The sequence below is a fragment of the Rosa rugosa genome, chromosome 5 (assembly GCF_958449725.1).
Source record: "Rosa rugosa chromosome 5, drRosRugo1.1, whole genome shotgun sequence".
Lineage (NCBI taxonomy): Eukaryota > Viridiplantae > Streptophyta > Magnoliopsida > Rosales > Rosaceae > Rosa > Rosa rugosa.
In genome coordinates, this window is record NC_084824.1 from 8,607,283 (window position 1) to 8,628,832 (window position 21,550).

At 36.8% G+C, this 21,550-nt stretch overlaps 2 protein-coding genes and 2 long non-coding RNA genes across 4 annotated transcripts; all 4 read left to right on the top strand.

Moving 5' to 3' along the window:
* Positions 1-394: 394 nt before the first annotated feature.
* LOC133708476 (uncharacterized) lies at positions 395-2,182 on the top strand. Its single transcript, XR_009845844.1, has 3 exons — positions 395-612; positions 1,381-1,453; positions 1,766-2,182. It is a non-coding gene; the product is annotated as an uncharacterized LOC133708476 (long non-coding RNA).
* Positions 2,183-10,092: 7,910 nt separating this feature from the next.
* On the top strand, positions 10,093-11,754 carry LOC133710766 (uncharacterized). The gene is made up of 4 exons (XR_009846853.1): positions 10,093-10,432; positions 10,833-10,893; positions 11,377-11,448; positions 11,562-11,754. It is a non-coding gene; the product is annotated as an uncharacterized LOC133710766 (long non-coding RNA).
* A 364-nt stretch (positions 11,755-12,118) lies between these two features.
* On the top strand, positions 12,119-14,000 carry LOC133711153 (beta-amyrin 28-monooxygenase-like). Its single transcript, XM_062137317.1, has 4 exons — positions 12,119-12,881; positions 13,014-13,201; positions 13,688-13,761; positions 13,892-14,000. The coding sequence occupies exons 1-4, from the start codon at positions 12,119-12,121 to the stop codon at positions 13,998-14,000; spliced, it is 1,134 nt and encodes a 377-aa protein (XP_061993301.1).
* A 4,317-nt stretch (positions 14,001-18,317) lies between these two features.
* Positions 18,318-21,313, top strand: LOC133711154 (uncharacterized). Its single transcript, XM_062137319.1, has 6 exons — positions 18,318-19,159; positions 19,246-19,359; positions 19,441-19,718; positions 19,858-19,940; positions 19,994-20,179; positions 20,243-21,313. Exons 1-6 carry the CDS (start codon positions 18,318-18,320, stop codon positions 21,311-21,313), a joined length of 2,574 nt encoding a protein of 857 aa, XP_061993303.1.
* Positions 21,314-21,550: the final 237 nt, after the last annotated feature.

A 21,550-nucleotide genomic window follows, 5' to 3' on the forward strand; every position in this document is an offset into this window, starting at 1 on the left:
ACCGATATTATTCCGCAGAGGACTTGAATTTTTTTAAAGAGAGTGAGATATTCACGCCTTAGCGTAATTGTCAACGAGTTTCTCAAATAGAAATGATATCTTTATTGTACTTCCACTAACAATTATGATAATCTTATCAAGCCATGCAGTTCACATTGTTGCTCATTCTATGTTTCATCTTGCCAGCTGACGTAACATATGGGAGATATATATATATACAGAAGGGTTCGAAAGAGGACGTCCGTGAAATTATAAAAATGCGGACGAACGTTCTCAGCCGTTGATTGGCTTAAATGAAAAGGAATGGCCCAGATGAGAAGCTTCCAATAACAATCGCGTCAAATAGATCTGGTACGGCAACCCAACTCCTCGGTCTCACCCTCAACGACAAAACCAGAGTCACCGTCTCCAGTTCTCTACCCAAAATCCATGTCTTCCAACCATTGATGTTTGAAACTCGCCTCAGGTTGCACGATTGTCATAACCCAAGCTTCGTTCTTTTTCATTCTCTCACAAAAATTGCAATCCTCCGATGGTATCGACCTCCCTTGGAGTTTTCGCCCCAAAATTGGAGGCTTGGAAGCACATAGAGTCATCTAGAGTTTTTCTCGAGTATGGGTTCTCTCTTTTCTGATACTTTTGATTTCCAATTACAAAATTTAGGGTTTTTTTTTTTTTGAATCTTTTTATGCAAGATGCCATAATTGAGATTTTTCCTTTCTATAACTAGTTAGCGAATCTGTTGATGTATCTGTTCTCCTTGGTTTTTATTGCTGCTATGTGTATGAATCAAGATCGCTAGCTAAAGTTTAAAACTATTGAATGAATTCATAAATACATCTGATATCTAGCAGCTTTTTGTTATGTGGGAAATTGCAAGTCGATTGCTTATTCCTTTTGCTTATCTATATTTGGTGAGTGTTAATGACATGTCAATGGTTTATGCTGAACTCTTATTACCACATTTGGGCCTTGCTTTCCCTTCATGTATAGATTTTCTTCTGGGTTGTTCTTCTGAGTATCTATGCAACTAGTATCTCATTAATTGGTTACCATAAACAACGCCAAATATCAAATCATTCATGTAATATCTATTTTATTCATATAAAAACAGAAGGATATGAACATATATAGAAGGGCTAGTTGTAAGTTTGGTACAAACTTGTACTGAACCTATTTAAAGAAGCTTACCCCTGTTTATTCTCCAATTAACTACATGAATGCATATAAACAGCGTTGAAGTTGTGTATGACTTTAATACATGGTTTTCTTTTAAAAATTGCTAGGCTCTTATTTGAAAGGTTTAAGATAAATTTTCTATTCTTCCCTCTTTTTCTTTAAGCTTTGCAGTAGTTTTTGATAGAGAATAATGTGTTTCAGATTGCAAGGGAGTTACGACTAAGAGATATTGGGGGCATAATTGTGGTAGATTTCATTGATATGGCCGATGAATGTAAGTCAAAGTTTCTTTCTTTTGTGTGTGCAAATGTGCATGCTTCACATATGCACATATTTTTGCACATCCATGGGACTTATTGTGTACTTAGTTGCTTACTGGACTAGCCTATTATCTTTCAGCTTGATTTTGTTCCAGTTTATGGTTGATATCATAATTTTTCACATGCATTCACTTGTAGAGATCCTACATATCATGAACTTGTTTAGGCAAAAACTATATTCTTTTCTGCGCCCCCCCCCCCTTGCCTGGACAGAAAGTGAATTTGAAACTTTGACAACCTGTATGATGGTTCTTTCTCCTATTCAGATAAGAGATTATGCTGATTCAGATGAGTCAGAGAATGATGATGCTGTAAAAAAGTACACCAAAATGTTTGACTGGTCGAAGTACCCTCCTGAAGGCTATGTTCCTATATCTAAGAAACAAGTCATCGAGGACAATCCAAAAAAACCCAAGGATCTGGAACAAGACAAGTTATGGTGTGTTTGATTCTTCAGGTTTTGGATGCAAGACGGTTTCTATCTAGATGTGGTGGATTGGTCTTCGCATAATGTATTGGCTGGGGATTGGGAATCTAGGTTTATTTGTGTAATACTTTTAGTAGTAAGGTGAGCTCTACTTTATAGACTTTGTCAATGTAATGTGCATTTTCTGAGAACACAGATCTGTGGTTGTTGTGGTTGTTTTGTGCATTGTCTCAGAACAAAGAGCTTTGCTTTTGCTATTCTAGAGAAAGGTTCATTTTGTTTTGTATTTTATTGTATTATAGAATGAATGATATCTCTACATGAATGTTGTTTACTTTGGGTGTATTTTGTTTTCTTGGTTGTGGACTTGTGGTTGTTGTTTTCCTGCAATTTGTTATTTCTGCTATCAGCAGGCACCACTGGCAGCAAACATTTATTGGAAACAAAATGAAAAGATCATGCACTGTAATTTGTTTTCCTTTTTTTTAGTCATATATTCAAGTTATTGTCATATCCTAGCTTTTATTCCATCTTCATGTACATCAACTCACTTTCAGGTGCCAAAACTCTAAGAGTATCATTATAAGTTAAGCGAGAGTTGGTTATATAGTTCTCAACAACGAGTAATATACCAATGGCAATCAATAATATTTGAATATCAGTTCATACTGAAGCTTGGCATTCTTAAACAAAACAAGATTGCTCATGTACAAAATTTCAATGAGCCTATTTTTTAACCAATCTTCCCAGAATCTTCCAAGTATCCAACTAACCATTCACAATTGAAACAATTACATACAATAACCTCCATAGGAACCTGGAAATTGCATTTGTCTGACAAGTTAATTCCAATGTGAGAAAATCTCCTATAAACAATCATATATACTGGGAAAGATTGGGAATTAGTCTTTGGCTCTCCTCATAAGTACATGACGACATTCTTTGCCGCTTACAGGCATCATTCTGAGCAACCTCATGATAATCATTTGTCCCAGATTTGGGACCAGCCAAACTCAAAATAGCCCCCATTCAATATCTGCAAAGTATCAATATCTGCAAAAAAAATATTGGATATCTTTTGACCTCATTATATTTTACTACAAAAAGATACAAACTTCTTTCATCAGTGGAAAACACCATAACATCGACAAAAGAAAGAAAGAAGAAACCCAGAAACAGAAAGAAGAAACGCCCAAAATATGGTAAAACCCTAAATTTTGTAATTGGAAATCAAACAAATCAGAAAAAAGAGAGAACCCATACTCCAGATGTGCTCCTCTGCGTCCAAGTCTCCAACTTTTGGCGCGAAAACTCCAAGAGAGGTCGGGACCATAAGAGAACTACAATTTTCATGAGAAAGAGGAAAAAAAGAAAGCTTCGATTGCACGATTGTTGCAACCTGAGATGAGTTTAGCATCAATTGTGAGAAGACATGGATTTTGGCTGGAGAACCAGAGAAAACTTTGGTTTTATCGTTGGGAGTAGTCGGGTTTGAAGTGCAAGACTATTTGACGCGATTGTTATTGGAAGCTTCTCATCTGGGCTATTCCTTTTCATTTAAGCCAATCAACGGCTGAGAACCGTTCGTCTGCATTTTTATAATTTCACGAACGTCCTCTTTCGAACCCTTATATATATATATATATATATATATATATAGGGCCCTTCCACTAAGGGATCCCTTTTTTTGATCTTTTCTAGGGATAGGGCATTAGACCAACTTTTCGATCACATTTTGTCATCTCAACCGTTCAGTTTTTAGGTAATAATGTGTAGATCATTTCTGCAAATTTTCAACCAAATCGGTGATCGTTAAGGTATCAAAGTAGATTAAATCAATGGACGAACCAAATCTGTCAAACTTGAACCGTTCATACTTATAATATTAAATCGCCATTTTGAATGCCTAAACTATAATCAATAGGTTTGGCTAAAAATTTGCAGAAATGATCTATACATTAGGATCTAAAAATTGAACGGTTGAGATGCATAAATATGATCGAAAAGTTGGTCAAATGCCCTATCCCTGGAAAAGATAAAAAAAAAGGATCCCTCACTAGTAGGGCCCTCTGTGTGATATATATATATATATATAGGGCCCTTCCACTAAGGGATCCCCTTTTTTGGTCTTTTCTAGGGATAGACATTAGACAAACTTTTCGATTACATTTCGGCATCTCAACCGTTCAGTTTTTAGGTCCTAATGTGTAGATCATTTCTGCAAATTTTCAGCCAAATCGGTGATCGTTAAGATATCAAATTAGATTAAATCAATGGACGAACCAAATCTGTCAAACCTGAACCGTTCATACTTATAATTTTAAATCGCAATTTTGAAACCCTATCCCTAGAAAATACCAAAAAAAGGGATTCCTCACTAGAAGGGCCTTGTATGTATATGAGAAATTTTATTCACACATTGTAAAATACTAGATACACATCTCCTACTTAATACACCACCTATTAACTTTTTGTTTTGACATTTTATTAAAAACACAACCCCAAACTTCCTAAACTATCCTCATTCACAATACACCGTACACATCTTTTATTTTTATTTATATATATTTTTATATATATACCGTCTTATATATATATTTTTATATAACTGGATATTGATCTTTGGAATTAAGATCACTATATCCAGTTTCATCTTTAGCTCCATTGACCTAACGTTGCCCAACTATTCTCTCTGCTCTCGAATTCTTTTTGAAGTAAAACTCCTAGTTTATCAAATTGATTGGTAAAGCTATTTTCCAATACAAATGTCAGCTTATTAGTCATTCCTAGATTAATCATTGTATGCATTTTAAATAAGATGCCAACAGACAAAGACGTGCTGGAACCTTCAAAACTGTGGATATAACAATTATAGAAGACGTGATATGATATCGTCATACACCCTATAAAACCGATATATTGAGAACTCATATATGGAGAACCGACCTCGTTTATCAAACAAGCTTCAATACTATCAAACAACAATTGAAATTCAAAACCTAAATTTTGTAGCTAAAGTTCAGTCAAAGATGGAGAAGTCATACCTCAATTGAGGGTTGAGAAACACCATTATCATAATCCATTACATTGTTGCCGATTTTCTTTGGAACTATGGATGTTCATCAATCGGTCTCGTTAACTGTTTCTGACTGGTTTTAAGTGTGCATCTTCATTCATGTCATTTATGTACGTGATAAGAAAACTCTAAAGCGGGATGATATATTCCAACTATATTTCTTTATTTTTAATATAAATGTCTCTTTTGGTAATTTAATATACTCATAAATTCTTATGTCAGGTGAATAAAAAAATGGATGTGTATTCAGTATTTTGCAATGTGTGAATAAAATTTCTCTATGTATGTATGTGTGTGTGTGTGTCTATATATATATATATATATATATATATATATATATATATATATATATATATATATATATATATATTACTTAAAGTCTACGTACATTTAACAATAGCGCAACAATATTGTTAACGGGGTTGTGAATGCCTGCAATGCAAATATCATCTACTAGTGAAATGCTTGAGATCCAAGATAACGGTATCGTATCATAACAGGTTAGGTTTCCCAACTTGTACAAACAGACTTTCCTTATAACGAAAGAATATCATTGATTGACACATGGATCACTAGCTTTAGAAACAGTAGTGAATTCATCACCCCCTAAATTAAGTAGCCTAAAATAGATTTTCCAATAGAACTGCACACATATAAAAAAAAACAATTACTAATTGACTACGTAAACTGCATGCATCATATATAAGTTCTCAAAGAGCAACTATGTGCAGAATAGTGATCTGCTGTTAAGTTATAATTCCAATATTGTAAAGGTTATGAGTTCAATTCTCACTGACACATGTAAGGATGAGGTGGATTAAGAGTTAAAAAAAAACAAATAAAAAAAATTGTGTGTAGAATATAATTCATCGTGAATATTAAGTACCTCGATCTACTTGCATTACAATAATAAGGTTTTGACCTGTCTAGCCTAATTGTACGTGTGGTTATTATATACTCTAACTTACATACATCTCGTGATTCCTTAATTATATATAGAGATTGTCGTCCTTTTGCATTGGGAAGCATTTTATGAAAGCGAAAACTATACGCTATCCACCAATTGAAATTTATACAGGTATAATAATACATCACCTTGATCATTGACTTTGTTAAGATTACGTAAATTACACTCGTTTATTCTAGCAGAAGAGTCTTGATAAGGAAGAATGAGGATCGGAAAGCATGCAGGACGAACTTCTATATAAAGAAGCAACTCTTAGCTAATAATTTTCATCAACTATTGGTAGTATAGTCATCCAACCATGGATTTCAACCTTTACATGTTCTTGTCTACACTACTTGCCATCTTCACTACTACTACTCTTGCATTCCTTTTTTGTGCTTATAAATCAAAATCCCATGAAAAATTCATTAATCTTCCCCCAGGCAGTTTTGGCTGGCCAATTATCGGCGAAACCTTTGCCTTCCTACACAATGACCATGAAAAATTTGTAGGGACACTACTAGAAATATGGCCAAAGGGCACCGACAGATGGCCACTGATACGCAAACGGTTCTTGTAACTTTTGTGATTCACTGATAGCAAATGTTGGTGGCAAAAAATTGGATTTGTCACTGATGATCAGTGACTAATATGTTTATTAATAAACTAAATAATAAAATAATAATATAGCTGATCACTTTTCATCCCCACTTATTTAGTATTATTATTTTTTTGGCAATAGAGAATTTAATATACTAATAGCAACACAGATTCTCAAACACACACTCTCTCTCTCTCTCTCTCTCTCGCTCTCTTTTTCTCGGGGAGAGTGGGAGACTCTCTCAGCAGCTAAACAAAAACAATGAAAAAAAACTCGAACTCTCTTGCTCTCTCTTTCTTCTTCACTGCCATTTCTCAAACTCCGGTGACCTGCGACACGACCGATACTAATGAATCTAGGGTGAGCCGATCTACAAAACCCACATGGCCATAGGACGGGAAATTAGCCAACGCGCCATCACCAATGGTTTGCTAACTTCAACAGCTGCCGATCGTGTTCTGCAAAAGGGTTCCACCTTTCTTTACTCTGAATCTTGTTCTAGGTAAAATATGTTATGGATTTTAGGGTTGTTTCTTTCTGGCTGGTGGAAACTTGGATTTTAGTACGGGATCATGGCTATTGGGTTTTATGGGTGTTTTAGGGTCTTTCATGTTCATTTGGGTGAATCTGAAAATGTTCTCTTGATAAAAAATAAAATCCCAGAAATAATAATTTTCATGTAGAACAAGGTGCAATTAAGTTTTTTTTTTTCCTTGCTAGAAGCATGTGCTTTGAATCCAACACTTACTTTAGTCTCTGTTTTGCTGCAGTAGGATTTCAGAATTAATAATGGGCTATAGACTTATATGTATTGGAATATGGATGAGCATAATTGTAGAATCTTATTTTAGTTGACCTATGCAAAGCCTTGTTCTAAGCCAATTTAATTTATAATAAAATTACAATGAATTCAGATTTGATGTTTCTCATGGTAAAGTTTTTGAATTTAATAGCTTAGTGTTTAGTTGTTGAGCTATTTCAAATGCTAGTCGAACTTGAGCTATTTCAAATGCTCAAGTGTTCAGTCATTGTTGAGAAGGTGGAGTCTAGGTCATGCTCCCAGTGGAGGGTTCCCCCTGTTCCCAATGAGTTTGATTAATTGGCTCATAACAAGGTCTATCCATACGTACTATCAACACATAAGCTATTTTTAAGAAAGAATTTGTTAAGTAACCAGTTTAATGAATAAATAGTTGTCTTTAAGATTCTAGCTGTACATCTTTGAAGCTGCAGGTGTATGGTGATTTAGGAAGATTGTGGTGATGCAGCTGTGGAGACTTTGAATCAGTTCCTTGGTTGGTGCAAGCTCTCATTATTTTTCATAAGGTGTGTTGGCTGTTATAAAATACAGAATTTATTTGTGCTTGGGTTCTGTGGTTTACTGATACACCCAAAATAGACGCTCAATTTAACCCTGCAAAAATGTAGTCGTCAGTAGTAAAGGATAAGCAAGGATCGTTCGATGCCAGAGATTGAGGGTAACTATATTAATCACACAAAAGAAAACTAAACTAAACTAAACTAACAAATAAAAAAAAAGAATAACAAAATCTGAACTAAGCCAAAGAAAACGTCAAACAACAAAAAGAAAAGAAAGAAAGATGGAGGGACAGAGAGGAGGATTGCAGAGGCGTTGCAATCCTGAAACACACTAAACTGGGGGTTTTTGGTTTTTCTACGAAAATAAACAGAAAACAAAGAAAAGAAAAATGATTTTGAGTTTAAGGTTTGAAAGATATGATGAAGATGTTAGGAACTCGGAAATCCACCACCAAAATATGCTTGAGACGAATTTATCATCCTAGTTTCAATTACTAAGTCATGAAAAAGGTTTCAATCAAGAACAAACCATGAATGCATGCATAAATTCTTATTACTTCCCTAGATTACTTAAGCAAGATGAACGCACCATTACTAAGCCTTTAGAATAAACAATCAAGGTATAGAACGCTATCCTATCAACAATTTATTCTAAGCATTAATCACATGTGGAAGTTTGATCGAAACAAGTATGCAAAACTAGTGTGGAACGCCTACCTAGCATGCAATCCTTTTTATTTGGTTTCACCTATTGTCCTATAGGTTTTACTACCATTAAAATAAGCATTATTAACCGTTTAGGAGATTAAAATACCTATTTCTAGCCCCACTCACATGATCATAATATTTTATGTGCGCATTCATAAAACATAAACATGCAAGAGTTATCTGTAAACCAAAACCAAACAAACAATTTCACCACAAAGCAATCATGAAACTAGGAATCAAAATATTGTCAAAAACATATCTTAGGGGCTTCAAACCTCGCCCCTAACAAAAGTAGATTAGCCACACATCGTCTTAAAATTCACAACTAAAAACATATGAGTTTGATTTACAAGAAAATAAAAACCGTAAAGGGCAGAAGATGAGAGCCACGAATTCACTTTTAGGCAGCCTTGAACGCAAGAACTCCCTTCAAGATGGTACACGGCAAGGCTTGATGAAGAATGGATGATGGTGTGCACGGTTTTTGCTCTTGGAGGACTTGGGAATTTCAAGACTTTGTGTGCTAGGGTTTTGGGCAGAAGATGGCGCTGTAGATGATTGTTTTCAACGTTTGCAGAAGCCCTATGTGTATGAGAAACACCGCCCAAGTTTCCTTTTCCAATTCTGCTTTGAAAGCCTCCCCTAGTTGCTTGAGGATTACTCTAATTGGTGCACAATTAAATGATTTTCAAGCCTTAATAATCTTCTAAAAATATTGAGGAATCATTATAGGACTCTCCTTCATATTTGCAGCAGCAATAACCTTCCAAAAATGCCCAAGAAATCCGTCCAAAGAAGATATCTGCCAAACTGTCCTGTTTTGACTAGGATTCAATTTCTGACTCTGAAGCTTCCTTCTTGGACAAGAAACGACTTCGTCTTGACAAGTTTCTGGATGGTTCTTGACTCCCACGTGTTCTATGACATCATATCTTCTATATTGATCAACAACCTTCTGGAAAAACTCCAATTAAATCGCCGGTAAAGATCTCCCAAAAAGCTTCGTGAAAAGCTGACAGTTTCTGCCTTATCGGGAACCTTACTTTGAATTTGATTTCCTGCTGCCTCGTTGATGCTTCTAACCAGTTCTTTGGCTCTATTTAAAGTATAACATCATGTATTCAAATATTTCTGGCCCTTTCTGCAAAGTTGCAGCTGGGATGTTGCAAGAATTGCTCCTCAAAACCGTTCCCAGAAAGCTGATTCTGAAACTGCAGTTTTCTGCTTTGCAGCAACTGTTTTGCACAACGATTTCCGTGGACTTCCCTTGTAATTTCTGGCTAAAAGGTTGATCAAAATTAGTCCTCTGCATCAGTACTTCATGTTTCATGGCTTCGTTTCTCCCTTCGAGCTCCTATTTCTCTTGAATCACTCCACGAACTACCTAAAAAGAAAACAAAGTTAAAACTGACTTTTTAAAGAAAATAGCTAAGAAAAGTGTAGAGGATTGCACATTATATTTGTCGCATTTATGCTCCTATCATTTACATAGATCCCATAAGTGATGAAACAATCTTGTATTTAAGTTTTTCTTGTAACATGAATGATGTGTGATACTATCCCTAAACCCATTCTTGTTATTAGGTAATAAGTTGTCTCCATGCCATTTGATGGCTGCTGACTGTGTTTCTTTGTTTGCTTATGCCTAACAATCACCGTTGTAGATTGTAATTGTAAATATACCTCGTGAATGAAGTAAAATTTTCATATGTTTTCAGCTGCATTTAAAACTTATCTGAGAAGTTGAAAAAACACAGAATCAAGCAAGAGGTCTTGTGCGATAAAAAGAGCGTTTGGCTGTTATGAAGACAAGTTCATTCCAATTCCTATTCCTCTCATTGATCTCCATCATCAGGTATGCATCTCTCTTTCTCTGTCAGCTAATCAAGTTATCTATCCTTTTTTAATAAAATGTTCTACGAATTAACCTACTCAAGACATTGAGGCAACAATATATATCAAGCAAAAAAAAATTTCTTGATCGACTAGATACATTGAAATAAACATCAAATTTGTGACTAGATATATTTACTTCCGGTAGGTTTAGGCTTGTAAGTTGCTTTAGGTTTCTATTTCTGGACTAGGTGGTGCAGTAAGTTGAATTTACATATCTGTATAACTTTAGATTTTTGCAAAACAGTGATGATGTATAATTGTATATGAATACATTTGTAGACATCATTTATATATTCAACTATTTTATGTTATTTATTCTTCACTATATTCTTGTGCTTACTTTTGTTTTTGATTTTCAGGCATTCCTACAAGTAAATCTGGGTTATCATCATCAATTGTATCCTAATTTCTTTTGCTTCTGTGAGCATCACCGCTTGTGCTCTATATATTCTGGTTCATTCTAAGCTCACTGCTGTCCTTCGAATAGATACCCATAAATTCTTCTTCCTCCATTATGCTCTGTGTTTAGCTAGACAATGCTTGGTATCATGTTTCTATGTGAATTTTTGCATATAATAACTCGGGACACCCACTAGTTAAAATTCATAAACTAATTATATGGCTTCTCATTGATAATACTGTGATACTTCACATCAACTTATATTTGTCTCTTTATTTCTTTTGATGCCAAAATGAGCCATAATAGCACAATTATGAACCCCAAGCTCTTCATGTCCATGTTATATATGCAGCACAGCAACTAAATACATTGCAAATGTAACTGTGTCAATATATGCTTTAGATAATTGAGTGATTGATGCGTAGAAGTCAGTCACCTATTTGGTGTTGTTTTGATCTTCTACTTGAAATTCTAACCAAGATACTTGATTGTTCTATTTGTAGGTTTTTCTCAGATGCAGCAAGAGTAGGAGGCTTAGATGGAGTATTGATACCTTCGGCCTGGGATCAAAAATGGTAACTTTACTAATCATGATGTTCTATTTTCATTTGGTTGGTTAATAATTAACAATAAGAAGTTGATTAGGATACATCAACCCTATGTATTCATTGCACTTGCTCTTTGGCAGGTACTGGAAATCATAACGGCAAACACTGATACTGATCAAACCTTGGTGGGAGGGGCCGTAAATTATGTATAGACATGATGTTCTATTTTTTTAAGTTTGTAAATATGATAAAGCGGGCTATGTAATTCAGTGATGCAATAGAAATATTTACTATCAATTTTTATGAGGTTAAATAATTTATTTATTGGTGTAATACTGGCAGTGGAATGATAAAAGATGATAAACTTTTGGGGTGAAATAATTGGCTTTTTCATTTTTCAATTTTTTTTTTTCTTTTGCTTGGGTTCTTTTCACACCGAATGATTGGCGGCAATGATGATTGGACAGCAATCAGGTTGGTCAGACAAGGCAGTGCGGGGCCCAGTACTGCTAAAGTAGAAAGAGAGACACCATTCCTAGAATGGGTGTCCTAAGTCTCAATGGAAACGGCAGCAAAGGGGACTGGCATTGAATTGGTGGCTGCATAGTGGCTAATCAATTAATTGGTGCCCTCTACAAACAATCGACACCCTTAGTGGAGGGTGTCCTATAGACAAAATTCTAGTAGTGGGAATAGAATGAAGAAATACTCCTCCAAAATCTTCAAAACCAAGATACTAGGTGAGCCAACCGTGGTGTTATGTGGCACTGCCGGTCACAAATTTGTGGCTTCCAACGAAGAAAAGCTCTTTGTAGCATGGAGACCTCACTCAATGCAAAAGCTCTTCCGCTCTTCTTACCAAAAAGCTGCTTCCACCGTCATACCAAGACAAATCGAAAAGCACGTAGTTCGGGCACCGGGGTTTCTGAGAGCCGAAGCCCTGGTTGGCTACGTGGGAGGGATGGATTCCATGGTTCTCGACCACCTGAAAACACACTGGGATGGCAAACAGGTGGTCGAGGCTCATCGCCTCACGCAGCTACTCGTTTTGACTCTCTCGGCTAAGTTCTTCATGGGACTCGAAGACCATTGTCGTATTGATAAGCTTGCGGAGTTGATGGACACCATGATGCTGGCGCTTCACACTGTTCCTGTGAATATTCCGGGAACTGCATTTTATCAAGCAATGAAAGCAGCGCAGGCTGTGAGGGAGACTATTCAGTCGTTTATTAAGGAGAAGAAGGAAGTTATGGCTTCTACCGGAAACAAAATGCATGATCTTTTGTCTTATTTGATTGCTACGGCAGACCCGGTTACCGGAAGGTTCATGCCGGAGAATGAAATTGCTGATAAAATTATGGGGAATGTGGCCGCTTCGTTCAACTCTCCAGCTATGACTACTACTTTTATCGTGAAGTTCCTGGGCGAAAGACCTGACATTTATGACAAAGTTCGAATTGGTAAATCATTATTTTCTCTTCTCATGCAAGATGTCTTGTCCAGTATTTATCTGTTAACTTCATAGTTCATAATACAAAAATAGACCTATTTTGCACCTTTTTATATGAAACATGAGCTGAAAACTTCAACAGAACAACTGGAGATTTTGAAGTCCAAAAAATCTGGCGAGGCACTCAATTGGGATGATATGCAAAAAATGAAGTATTCGTGGAACGTAGCCCTGGAGGCGATGAGGCTCATACCACCTCTTCAGGGAACATTTAGAGAGGCTGCAACAGACTTCACTTACGAAGGTTTTACAATTCCTAAAGGATGGAAGGTATGTACGGACTTATACATATAATTTCACACACACACACACAATCATAGATCAACTACAGCTAGAGTACAGATCAACCGCTTTTATATATTACTATTATATATTTCCGCATTATGGATATATCATTTATGACATGTCCTTTCTAGTTTTTGTTCAGATATGTATAGGATCCGTTTGTATATATATGCGGTCTGATTTTAGAAACTTAATAGGCATTCACATAGTGAGAAATATATGATATATAGTTAACTCGAGTCATGCTCAACTTTCGATTTTTGGGATATGTTCCAGTATATTTGAGCTGGCAATCTACCACTTAGTTAATCACTGGTTTAGCTCAATTTCCACTGCAACAAGAAATGTCGAGCGTCATTGACGCAGTCGTGCATCAGTCATAGAATCAGTATATACATAGTAGCCTTGGTTGGCTAGTTGGTTTATAGTTGAATGCATTAATAACTCGGTTCATTTTGTTTTAATTTGTAGGTTTATTGGACAGTGAGCACCACAAACATGAACCCTGAATATTTTCCAGCGCCAGAAGAGTTTGATCCTACAAGGTTCGGGAAAGCAACTCCTCCGCCTTACACAAACATCCCATTTGGGAGCGGTCCTCGAATCTGCCCCGGAAAGGACTACGCTCGTCTGCAAATTCTTAGTTTTATGCACCATCTTGTTATAACTTATAAGATTCAAATGGGAACTTGTGAATCCTAATTGCAAGATCTCAGGTGGTATGAATCCCTTTCCAGTTGATGGGCTGAAGGTTCGCCTCCAAGCTCAACCCATTCAAGCTTAAGTTGTACTGTACTACGCACGTACCTAGAGCTGCATGCATTAAGCATCTAGACGTCCTTATAATGTAGACATAATAAACGCCATTCTTTGGCGTAAAACCTTGACCTATAGTCAATGGCACGCCCTTTCATCAGCTGTCATAAAATATGTTTCTCTTAATTGTGTTCATCCACATAAAGGCAGTTTCCAGATGCAGTATTATACTGGAATGGAAATTATATTGGCTCATATCGAACAGTAGCTACGGTCAAATTTGATTGCTAAAGAACCCAAGAATTCTGGGCTGATGATGCGAGAAAGCACATTTACCAAGGTTATCCTTTTACAAAGTCTTATTAAAGCAACTCCCAGTCTCCCACTTCTGTTCAAGAAATAAATAAATAAACGACTCTTTTATTACTACAATGAGGAATTATTACTACAAAAATCACTAGGCATCTTCTACAAGGAATAGAAGATGGGAATGTCTCATCTGACGTCCTAGAGCATGCTTGAGGCCTTCCACAAGAACATCAACTTGTTTTGCAAACTCTCTTTTTAAATTTGCGTGAAGCGAGTCTTTAGGAACGCAAGTTTTAATAATCACTTTGCGGTGCTATAACATTACTGATTATCTGGTTCAATCAGGTGCAAATTGATCAACCTCTTATGACACGTTTACTTACTTGGAATGGAAAATAATCATGAATCGGAGACAACTGGAATGGGAGAAGAAAGGAATCGGTATTGATTCCGGAAGAGTTGATTCCTAAACTCATCTCCCCCCTTCGTAATCAAATTCCTGAGTATTCAGGAATCGATTCCTTATAAGGAGGTGGGACCTACACCCATTCTGATTCCTTCATGTGTTAGTAAACGCGGGAATACTTTTACCCGGAATCATTCCGATTCCTTTATGTGTTAGTAAACGCATGAATAAATTTATTCCAAGTAAGTAAACGTGCCATTATTATCTTAGTTTGTTCTCAATTTATTATGTTTAATTTATATATATGTCTTCTTCCCAGTTGAAGTGTAATAGAAAATCAATTATGAGCGAGCAAACAAAGTGGATGAGCTCAAATTAGTACGCACCAGTTCTTACCAAACTGGTCCTGCGTGATCTGGATCAACTAGGAGATTTCAGGCATGTGTTAGCTACATTACTACATTCGCTTTTCATATATCTAAATCAACAATATTTACCACGAAAGTCGTAGGAAGCTCCTGCAGTCATATTTCAAGCTACAATCAATTTGTTTTCACTCTAAAAGAAAAAGAAAGCTACAATTTGTTAGAATCATTGTCGTCATGGAAGGGCATTTTCCATAAGAGACAACCTATATTCAGGACTAGCTAAGACTAGTCGACTATCAAAGTACGTATTCCAGATAATTGGCTCTGAAACCTTCTTAATAAGAGTGCCGCCTTCATTATCTTTCAACCATAAATCCAGAAAAGAAAAGGAAGAATTTTCTTTCTCTTACGTATATCTCCAAATCTTTTGTCTATCTGCTATAAAAGCTAGTCAAGATCCGACAACAAGGTCAAGGTTCTCAAAAGGGAGCTAGTTTTGTACATACTCATGAAAAAATTATGTGAATCAACAAATAAGTTGATCACTGACCAAAAAAATAATAATAAGTTGATCTGTTTTTGGCCGGAGCTCGATCTTGAATTAAAGTCTTGCAATGGTCCTCACAAAGTGGAAACTTCTTTTGAATCATTCTAACACTTTGAAAATCTATTATGTTAGTATACTATTAATTCTGTATTAAAAACTTTGACCTAGCTGCTCTGCTAGGGTTTGCTTTCTAGGGTTCTAGAGAGAAAGTCACCGAGTGCCATTACCATGGATATTATTAGCTGGAATTGCAGGGGAATCTGCAATGATGCGACTGTAAGAGCGTTGAAGGATCTGATGACCTAGAATCGTCCCCAAATTGTGTTTCTATGTGAGACAAAGATCAGTAGGAAGGAAGACTTCAACGCGTTGCAGTTGTCGCTAGGGTTTCCTAATTCTGTAGAGGTCCTTAGTGATGGTCAGTCAGGAGGGTTAGCGTTGTTTTGGTGTCCTCGACGTCATAGATTTAAATTTGAATCCTTTTGGCTTTAACATGTTGATTGTGATTATTTGGTTAAGGAGAAATGGCAGGCTGACTTTTCTGGGGCACCTATGTTCCAAGTAACTAAGAAGATTACCAATACAAGGATGGCCTTGGATAAATGGCAAAGAGAAACCTTCAGAGTGAGACAACAACAAATGATGGGAGTGAGAACCCGTCTAGAAGAATTGATTGATGTAACAGTTACAGTGACTATCCAGGAGGAGAAGTGACTTGGATACACATTTACGCAAGCGTACGTATCGTTGTCAAGATAGGGAAATATTATGCCCAAAGTTATCGTACCACGGGGATTAGTGGCTAACCCACAATCCTTGGGTAGTCGGAACTAAAGTCACTAAGCAAACAAAAGAAAAATAAAAAAAATAAAATAAATAAAAATGCTACTCTAAGGCACCAAGCCTTAGCAATGCTCGGCTTTGGTTTTCACCAAAGTCTAATCAAAACTAAGAGCCTAGTGATGACTATTTACAATGAGATAGAAATTATCATTCGAAATTGTAATTGTAATTTTCTAAAAGACTAAGCCAAAAACTAAATGAGTAACAACAATTAAAAATGAAGAAAAATAAAATACAGAGATTCTGGGTACTAGGGATCACTCTCTAGCAATTTCAATGCAACGAACACATTTCAAGCAAACAAACATATTTTCATGAGAACCAAATCCCGTACTTAATGCCGGTCAAGGCCACTAAGCCGAATTTCCTTGAGGGTATTCACATTTTCAGTTAGGACAAATATGAACTCTCTAACTCATGAATTAGTACCTTACCAGGGCTACCAAAACATGAGCTAAAGGCGTAGAGCTCTAGAAATTAGGGATTTAAGCATGCAATAGTTACAACCTAAAATGTAATGATTATGTAGTTCTCTACCTAATGCCGGTTAAGGCCACTAAGTCAATTTCTCTTATTTGGTATCTATTCTTCCGGTTAAGACAAGAATGAACTCTCTAACCCTAATCGATCATTATGCCTTGTTAGGGCCACAACGTCTAGGATTAAAGGCGAATGGCACAAGAAAATAGAAACTTAGGCAATCATTCATTCTCGATTAAGCAACTACTTGACACACCACACTAATTACATGAAGCTAGTGAACAAAAGAACCACCAATTGTATCACACATCACAAATCTCAACACATAACAAAGAGAGTGGTTAATTCCCTAAATTCATGCATCAAGAACCGATTAACATAATAAGTAGAGTGCACCCATATGAAAATGCATTATTTATCACTTGAAAAATTAATATGTCAATTACATCAAAATTGAGCTAGAGTTAGAAACCCTAGCCCCCAAAAGTAACTACTCACAACCCATATTAATGAACATCAAAATTACAAAATTCAAATAGCAAAGAGTAGAGAAGTGTAGGAGAAAACAAAGATAGTCACAAATAGCTATGAAGCTAGCATGACTAGCCTTGAATTACAACCCCGCAAAATACTCAAATCTTGAATCTTGTAGAGATTGAGCTCCTTGATATATCCTTGAAGCTTTGTATGAGTAGTCATTCAAATCTCAAAACAAAATAGAAAGAAAAAAGGAAAAATGGAGGATGAGGAACGGATTAGAGCAGCCGAAAGGGCTGCCCAGTTTTGGTGCGGCGCTGCGTTCTGTAGGGTTCTCCTCTAAATGTGAGTGAGGGTTCCCATATATATAGCTGCTGGGAGACTGATTAATTGGAAACGTGGTCGTTTTGAAGGGATATGAGATAGGTGGACGGCTGTTGACGCGCGAGGGAAGGAGAGGATTTTGTCTTTGGCGTGTAGTGAAGCAAAAACACGCTGCAATGCTTCCTAACTTAATTAAGCCACCATGCTTAATTGTACTCCTGCCATGTGTCAACAATGGCTTTAGACCCTTCCAATTAAGCTAACGTGCAGCACATGATTGGCCTTAATTAACCATTGGTTAATTAAAACTAATGGTTAATTAAGGTTGTAATTTTCCTTTTCTTCAATTTATTTCTTTTCCCCAATTTTCTTCCGCATTTCTTGACAGTGCCGACTAGTGCTTGACCGATGCTCTACTATTTTGTCTTTTTGTCGGAATATTCCAATTTGCTCCAATTTCGCTCTAATTTCTTCCGGTTTCCGCAACTCCACTTATTTACTACAAAATAAATAAAAATAAATTAATTACATATTAATTAACTTAAGGATTAACTTAATTCTAGTATTTAGAATGCAATTACGCGCATAAAAATGCGTGTAATCAAGAAGAAAACCCTAATGGATAAGCTACATGTTCTGCTCTCTGAGGAGGAAGCTTTCTGGAGACAGAGAGCAAAGGTCCAGTGGTTGAAGGAGGGTGACAGCAACACATGTTTTTTCCACCTTAAGGCAGCAAACCGGAAACGTAAAAATGTGATACATGGTCTATACGATGAGAATGGGGTTTGGCGTGATGATGATAAGGGAATGGAACAAATTGTGACCTCCTATTTTACACAGATGTTCACCGCGTCCCCAATTGATATGGAAGCCATGCACCATACTTTGGAAGCCATTCAACCATGTGTTTTGGAGGAAATGAACTCTCAACTTTGTAGGAATTATACAGAAGAAGAAATACGTGAAGCACTGTTCCAAATGTATCCCACAAAGTCCCCAGGACCAGATGGAATGCCTCCATTGTTTTTTCAACATTATTGGGATACTATTGGCAAGGATGTAACAGAAGCTGTTCAGAATTTTTTACATACAGGTAATCTTTTGAAACAAGTGAACTTTACCCATATTTGCTTAATTCTGAAAGTGAGCAATCCGGAAAGAATGTCAGATTTGAGACCCATAGATCTTTGCAATGTGATATATAAGATTTGCTCAAAGGCTATTGCAAACAAGCTTAAGATAATTTTACCTTCAATTATATCTCCATTCCAATCTGCTTTTGTGTCGGGCCGATTAATCACTGACAATATTCTTGTGGCAAATGAAGTTGCGCATTTTGTACACAATAAAAGAGAGGGTCAAGAGGGAGTTATGGCCTTGAAGTTAGATTTGAGCAAGGCATATGACAGGATGGAGTGGTTTTTCTCCGGAAAGTAATGGAAAGATTTGGTTTTGCTCGAGTTTGGATTGAGTTGATAATGCAGTGCGTCTGTTCAGTCAGATTTTCCTTCTTGATCAGGGGCAAGCCTAGAGGTTATGTGTCACCTAGAAGAGGTTTGAGACAGGGAGATCCCTTATCTCCCTATCTCTTTTTAATTGGTGCTGAAGGCTTTTCGGCACTTCTGCAAAAGAAGTAAGAGTTAGGGTTACTCCCTGGTATTGAGGTATGTAATGATGCCCCTGCAGTTAATCATTTATTATTTGTGGATGACAGTATGCTATATGCTCAGGCGTCCCTTGAAGCTTGTTATGAGATTCAGGATGTAATTGAAACATATGGGAGGGCTTCAGGGCAGCTGGGGAACTTTAATAAAAGTTCAGTTGTTTTTAGCAAGAATGTTCATCTTGAATTGCAAGAAGAAGTGTCCTCTTTGTTGGGAGTGGAAGTAGTAGAGTCACATGAACGGTATTTGGGGTTGCCGACTTATGTTGGCATAAAGAAAATGGCAACTTTTCAATATATCAAAGACAATTTGGCTAAGAAACTCAAAGGTTGGCAATGCAAGATGCTGAGCGGTGCGGGGAAGGACATTTTAATCAGAGTGGTGGCTCAAGCTTTGCCCACTTATGCTATGAGTGCTTTCCAACTAACAAAATTTTTTTGTGAAGATTTAGAACAAATGTGTGCTAGGTTTTGGTGGGGAAGCACAGAGGATAAAAGAAAAATACATTGGAAAGCATAGGATGCTCTTTGCCTACCTAAAGAAGAAGGAGGTTTAGGTTTTTGAAGCTTGACTGAGTTTAACTTGGCAATGTTGGCAAAACAGGCTTGGCGAGTTATTTCAGCTCCGGCCTCACTTATAGCTAGAGTCTACAAGGCCAAGTATTTTCCAGAGGGTTCTTTTTGGTCAGTTACTGCTCATAATGCTCCTTCTTACTCTTGGAGGAGTATCTTTGCTACGAGAGAGTTGCTAAAGGCAGGGTCCTATTTGCAGATTGGATCGGGGACTAAGGTTCGTGTTTGGTAAGATGCTTGGGTACCAAGTCTGCCTAATTTTGTACCTCATGCTGCGCAGTTGCAGGTAAATGATAATTTGACTGTTAATGAATTGATGAGGGCGCAAGGTGTGTGGCATGAGGAACGGGTTCGAGCTTTGTTTAATGGGGCTGAAGCTGAAGCTATTCTTGCAATTCCTTTGTCTACTCGTCAAGTTGATGATAGGCTAGTTTGGAAGCTTGAGAATAGAGGCAGTTTTACGGTTAAAACTGCTTACCGTTTTGCTTATTCTAATTCTATAGAAAGGGTAAATGTTTTGGGGAATGGTACATCTTGCTTTTGGAAAAAGATTTGGCATGCTAGGATCCTAAATACAACTAAGGTGACCATTTGGAAAATATGTCAGAATATACTTCCCACAAAGGATCGACTAGTACCTAAACAAGTTCAGATTGAATCTCAAAGTTGTGTGCTATGTGATGACAATGATGAAACAATACTACATTTGTGTAGGAACTGTTCTTACTCGAGACTTATCATTGGTTCCAATTTAATACTGAGGCAGACTTGTTTTACCTCGGCAACAGATGAGATGACTGCTGTGGCTTGGCTTAACTACTGTTCTACAAGGTTAGATGCTACTCATTTCTCACTCTTAATTTTCTTGTTATGGAGTGTGTGGAAGGAGAGAAATTGTAGAGTTTGGGATGGAAAGACCAAGAATGCTTGTGATGTGGTGTTAATGGCTACTTCCAGACTAAAGGATTATATTTTTCATAACCAAAAGAGGATGGAAGGTGCAAGGCAGAGTGAGACGGTCACAAAATGGAGGTGCCCTCCGAGTGGTTGCGTAAAAATAAATGTGGATGGGGCATTCAACCCGCAGACCAAAACAGGGGGTACCGGGTTGGTGTTCAAGGATGCTTTTGGACATTTGTTAACTGGGATTGGTAGACCACTTGTTGGTTTATTATCAACAGAGCACGCTGAGCTGCTTGCTTGTAAATGTGCAGTGGAGTTTATTATATATGGAGCAAGTTACTCAACCTATGATTTTGGAAACGGATTCTTTGGTTGTGCAACAACAATTGACCACTGCAGGGGACTCCAATTCTTCTCTGTTGGGACGTGTACGTTTATGAGGATTTAATGGTACAATTGGCTGACTTACCTACTGTACGCATTACTCATGTCAATAGAAAAGGCAACATGGCAGCACATTTGGTGGCTGCTCAAGCTAGTACTTTAGGAGTACCCTTGGATTTCAATTCTGTTCCTTCTTTTCTTATAGTTGTAATAGCAGCTGAACTTTGTACTTCTTAATTTTGCATTACTTCAATAAAATGTTGAACTCATTCACCTCAAAAAAAAAAACACTTTGAAATGC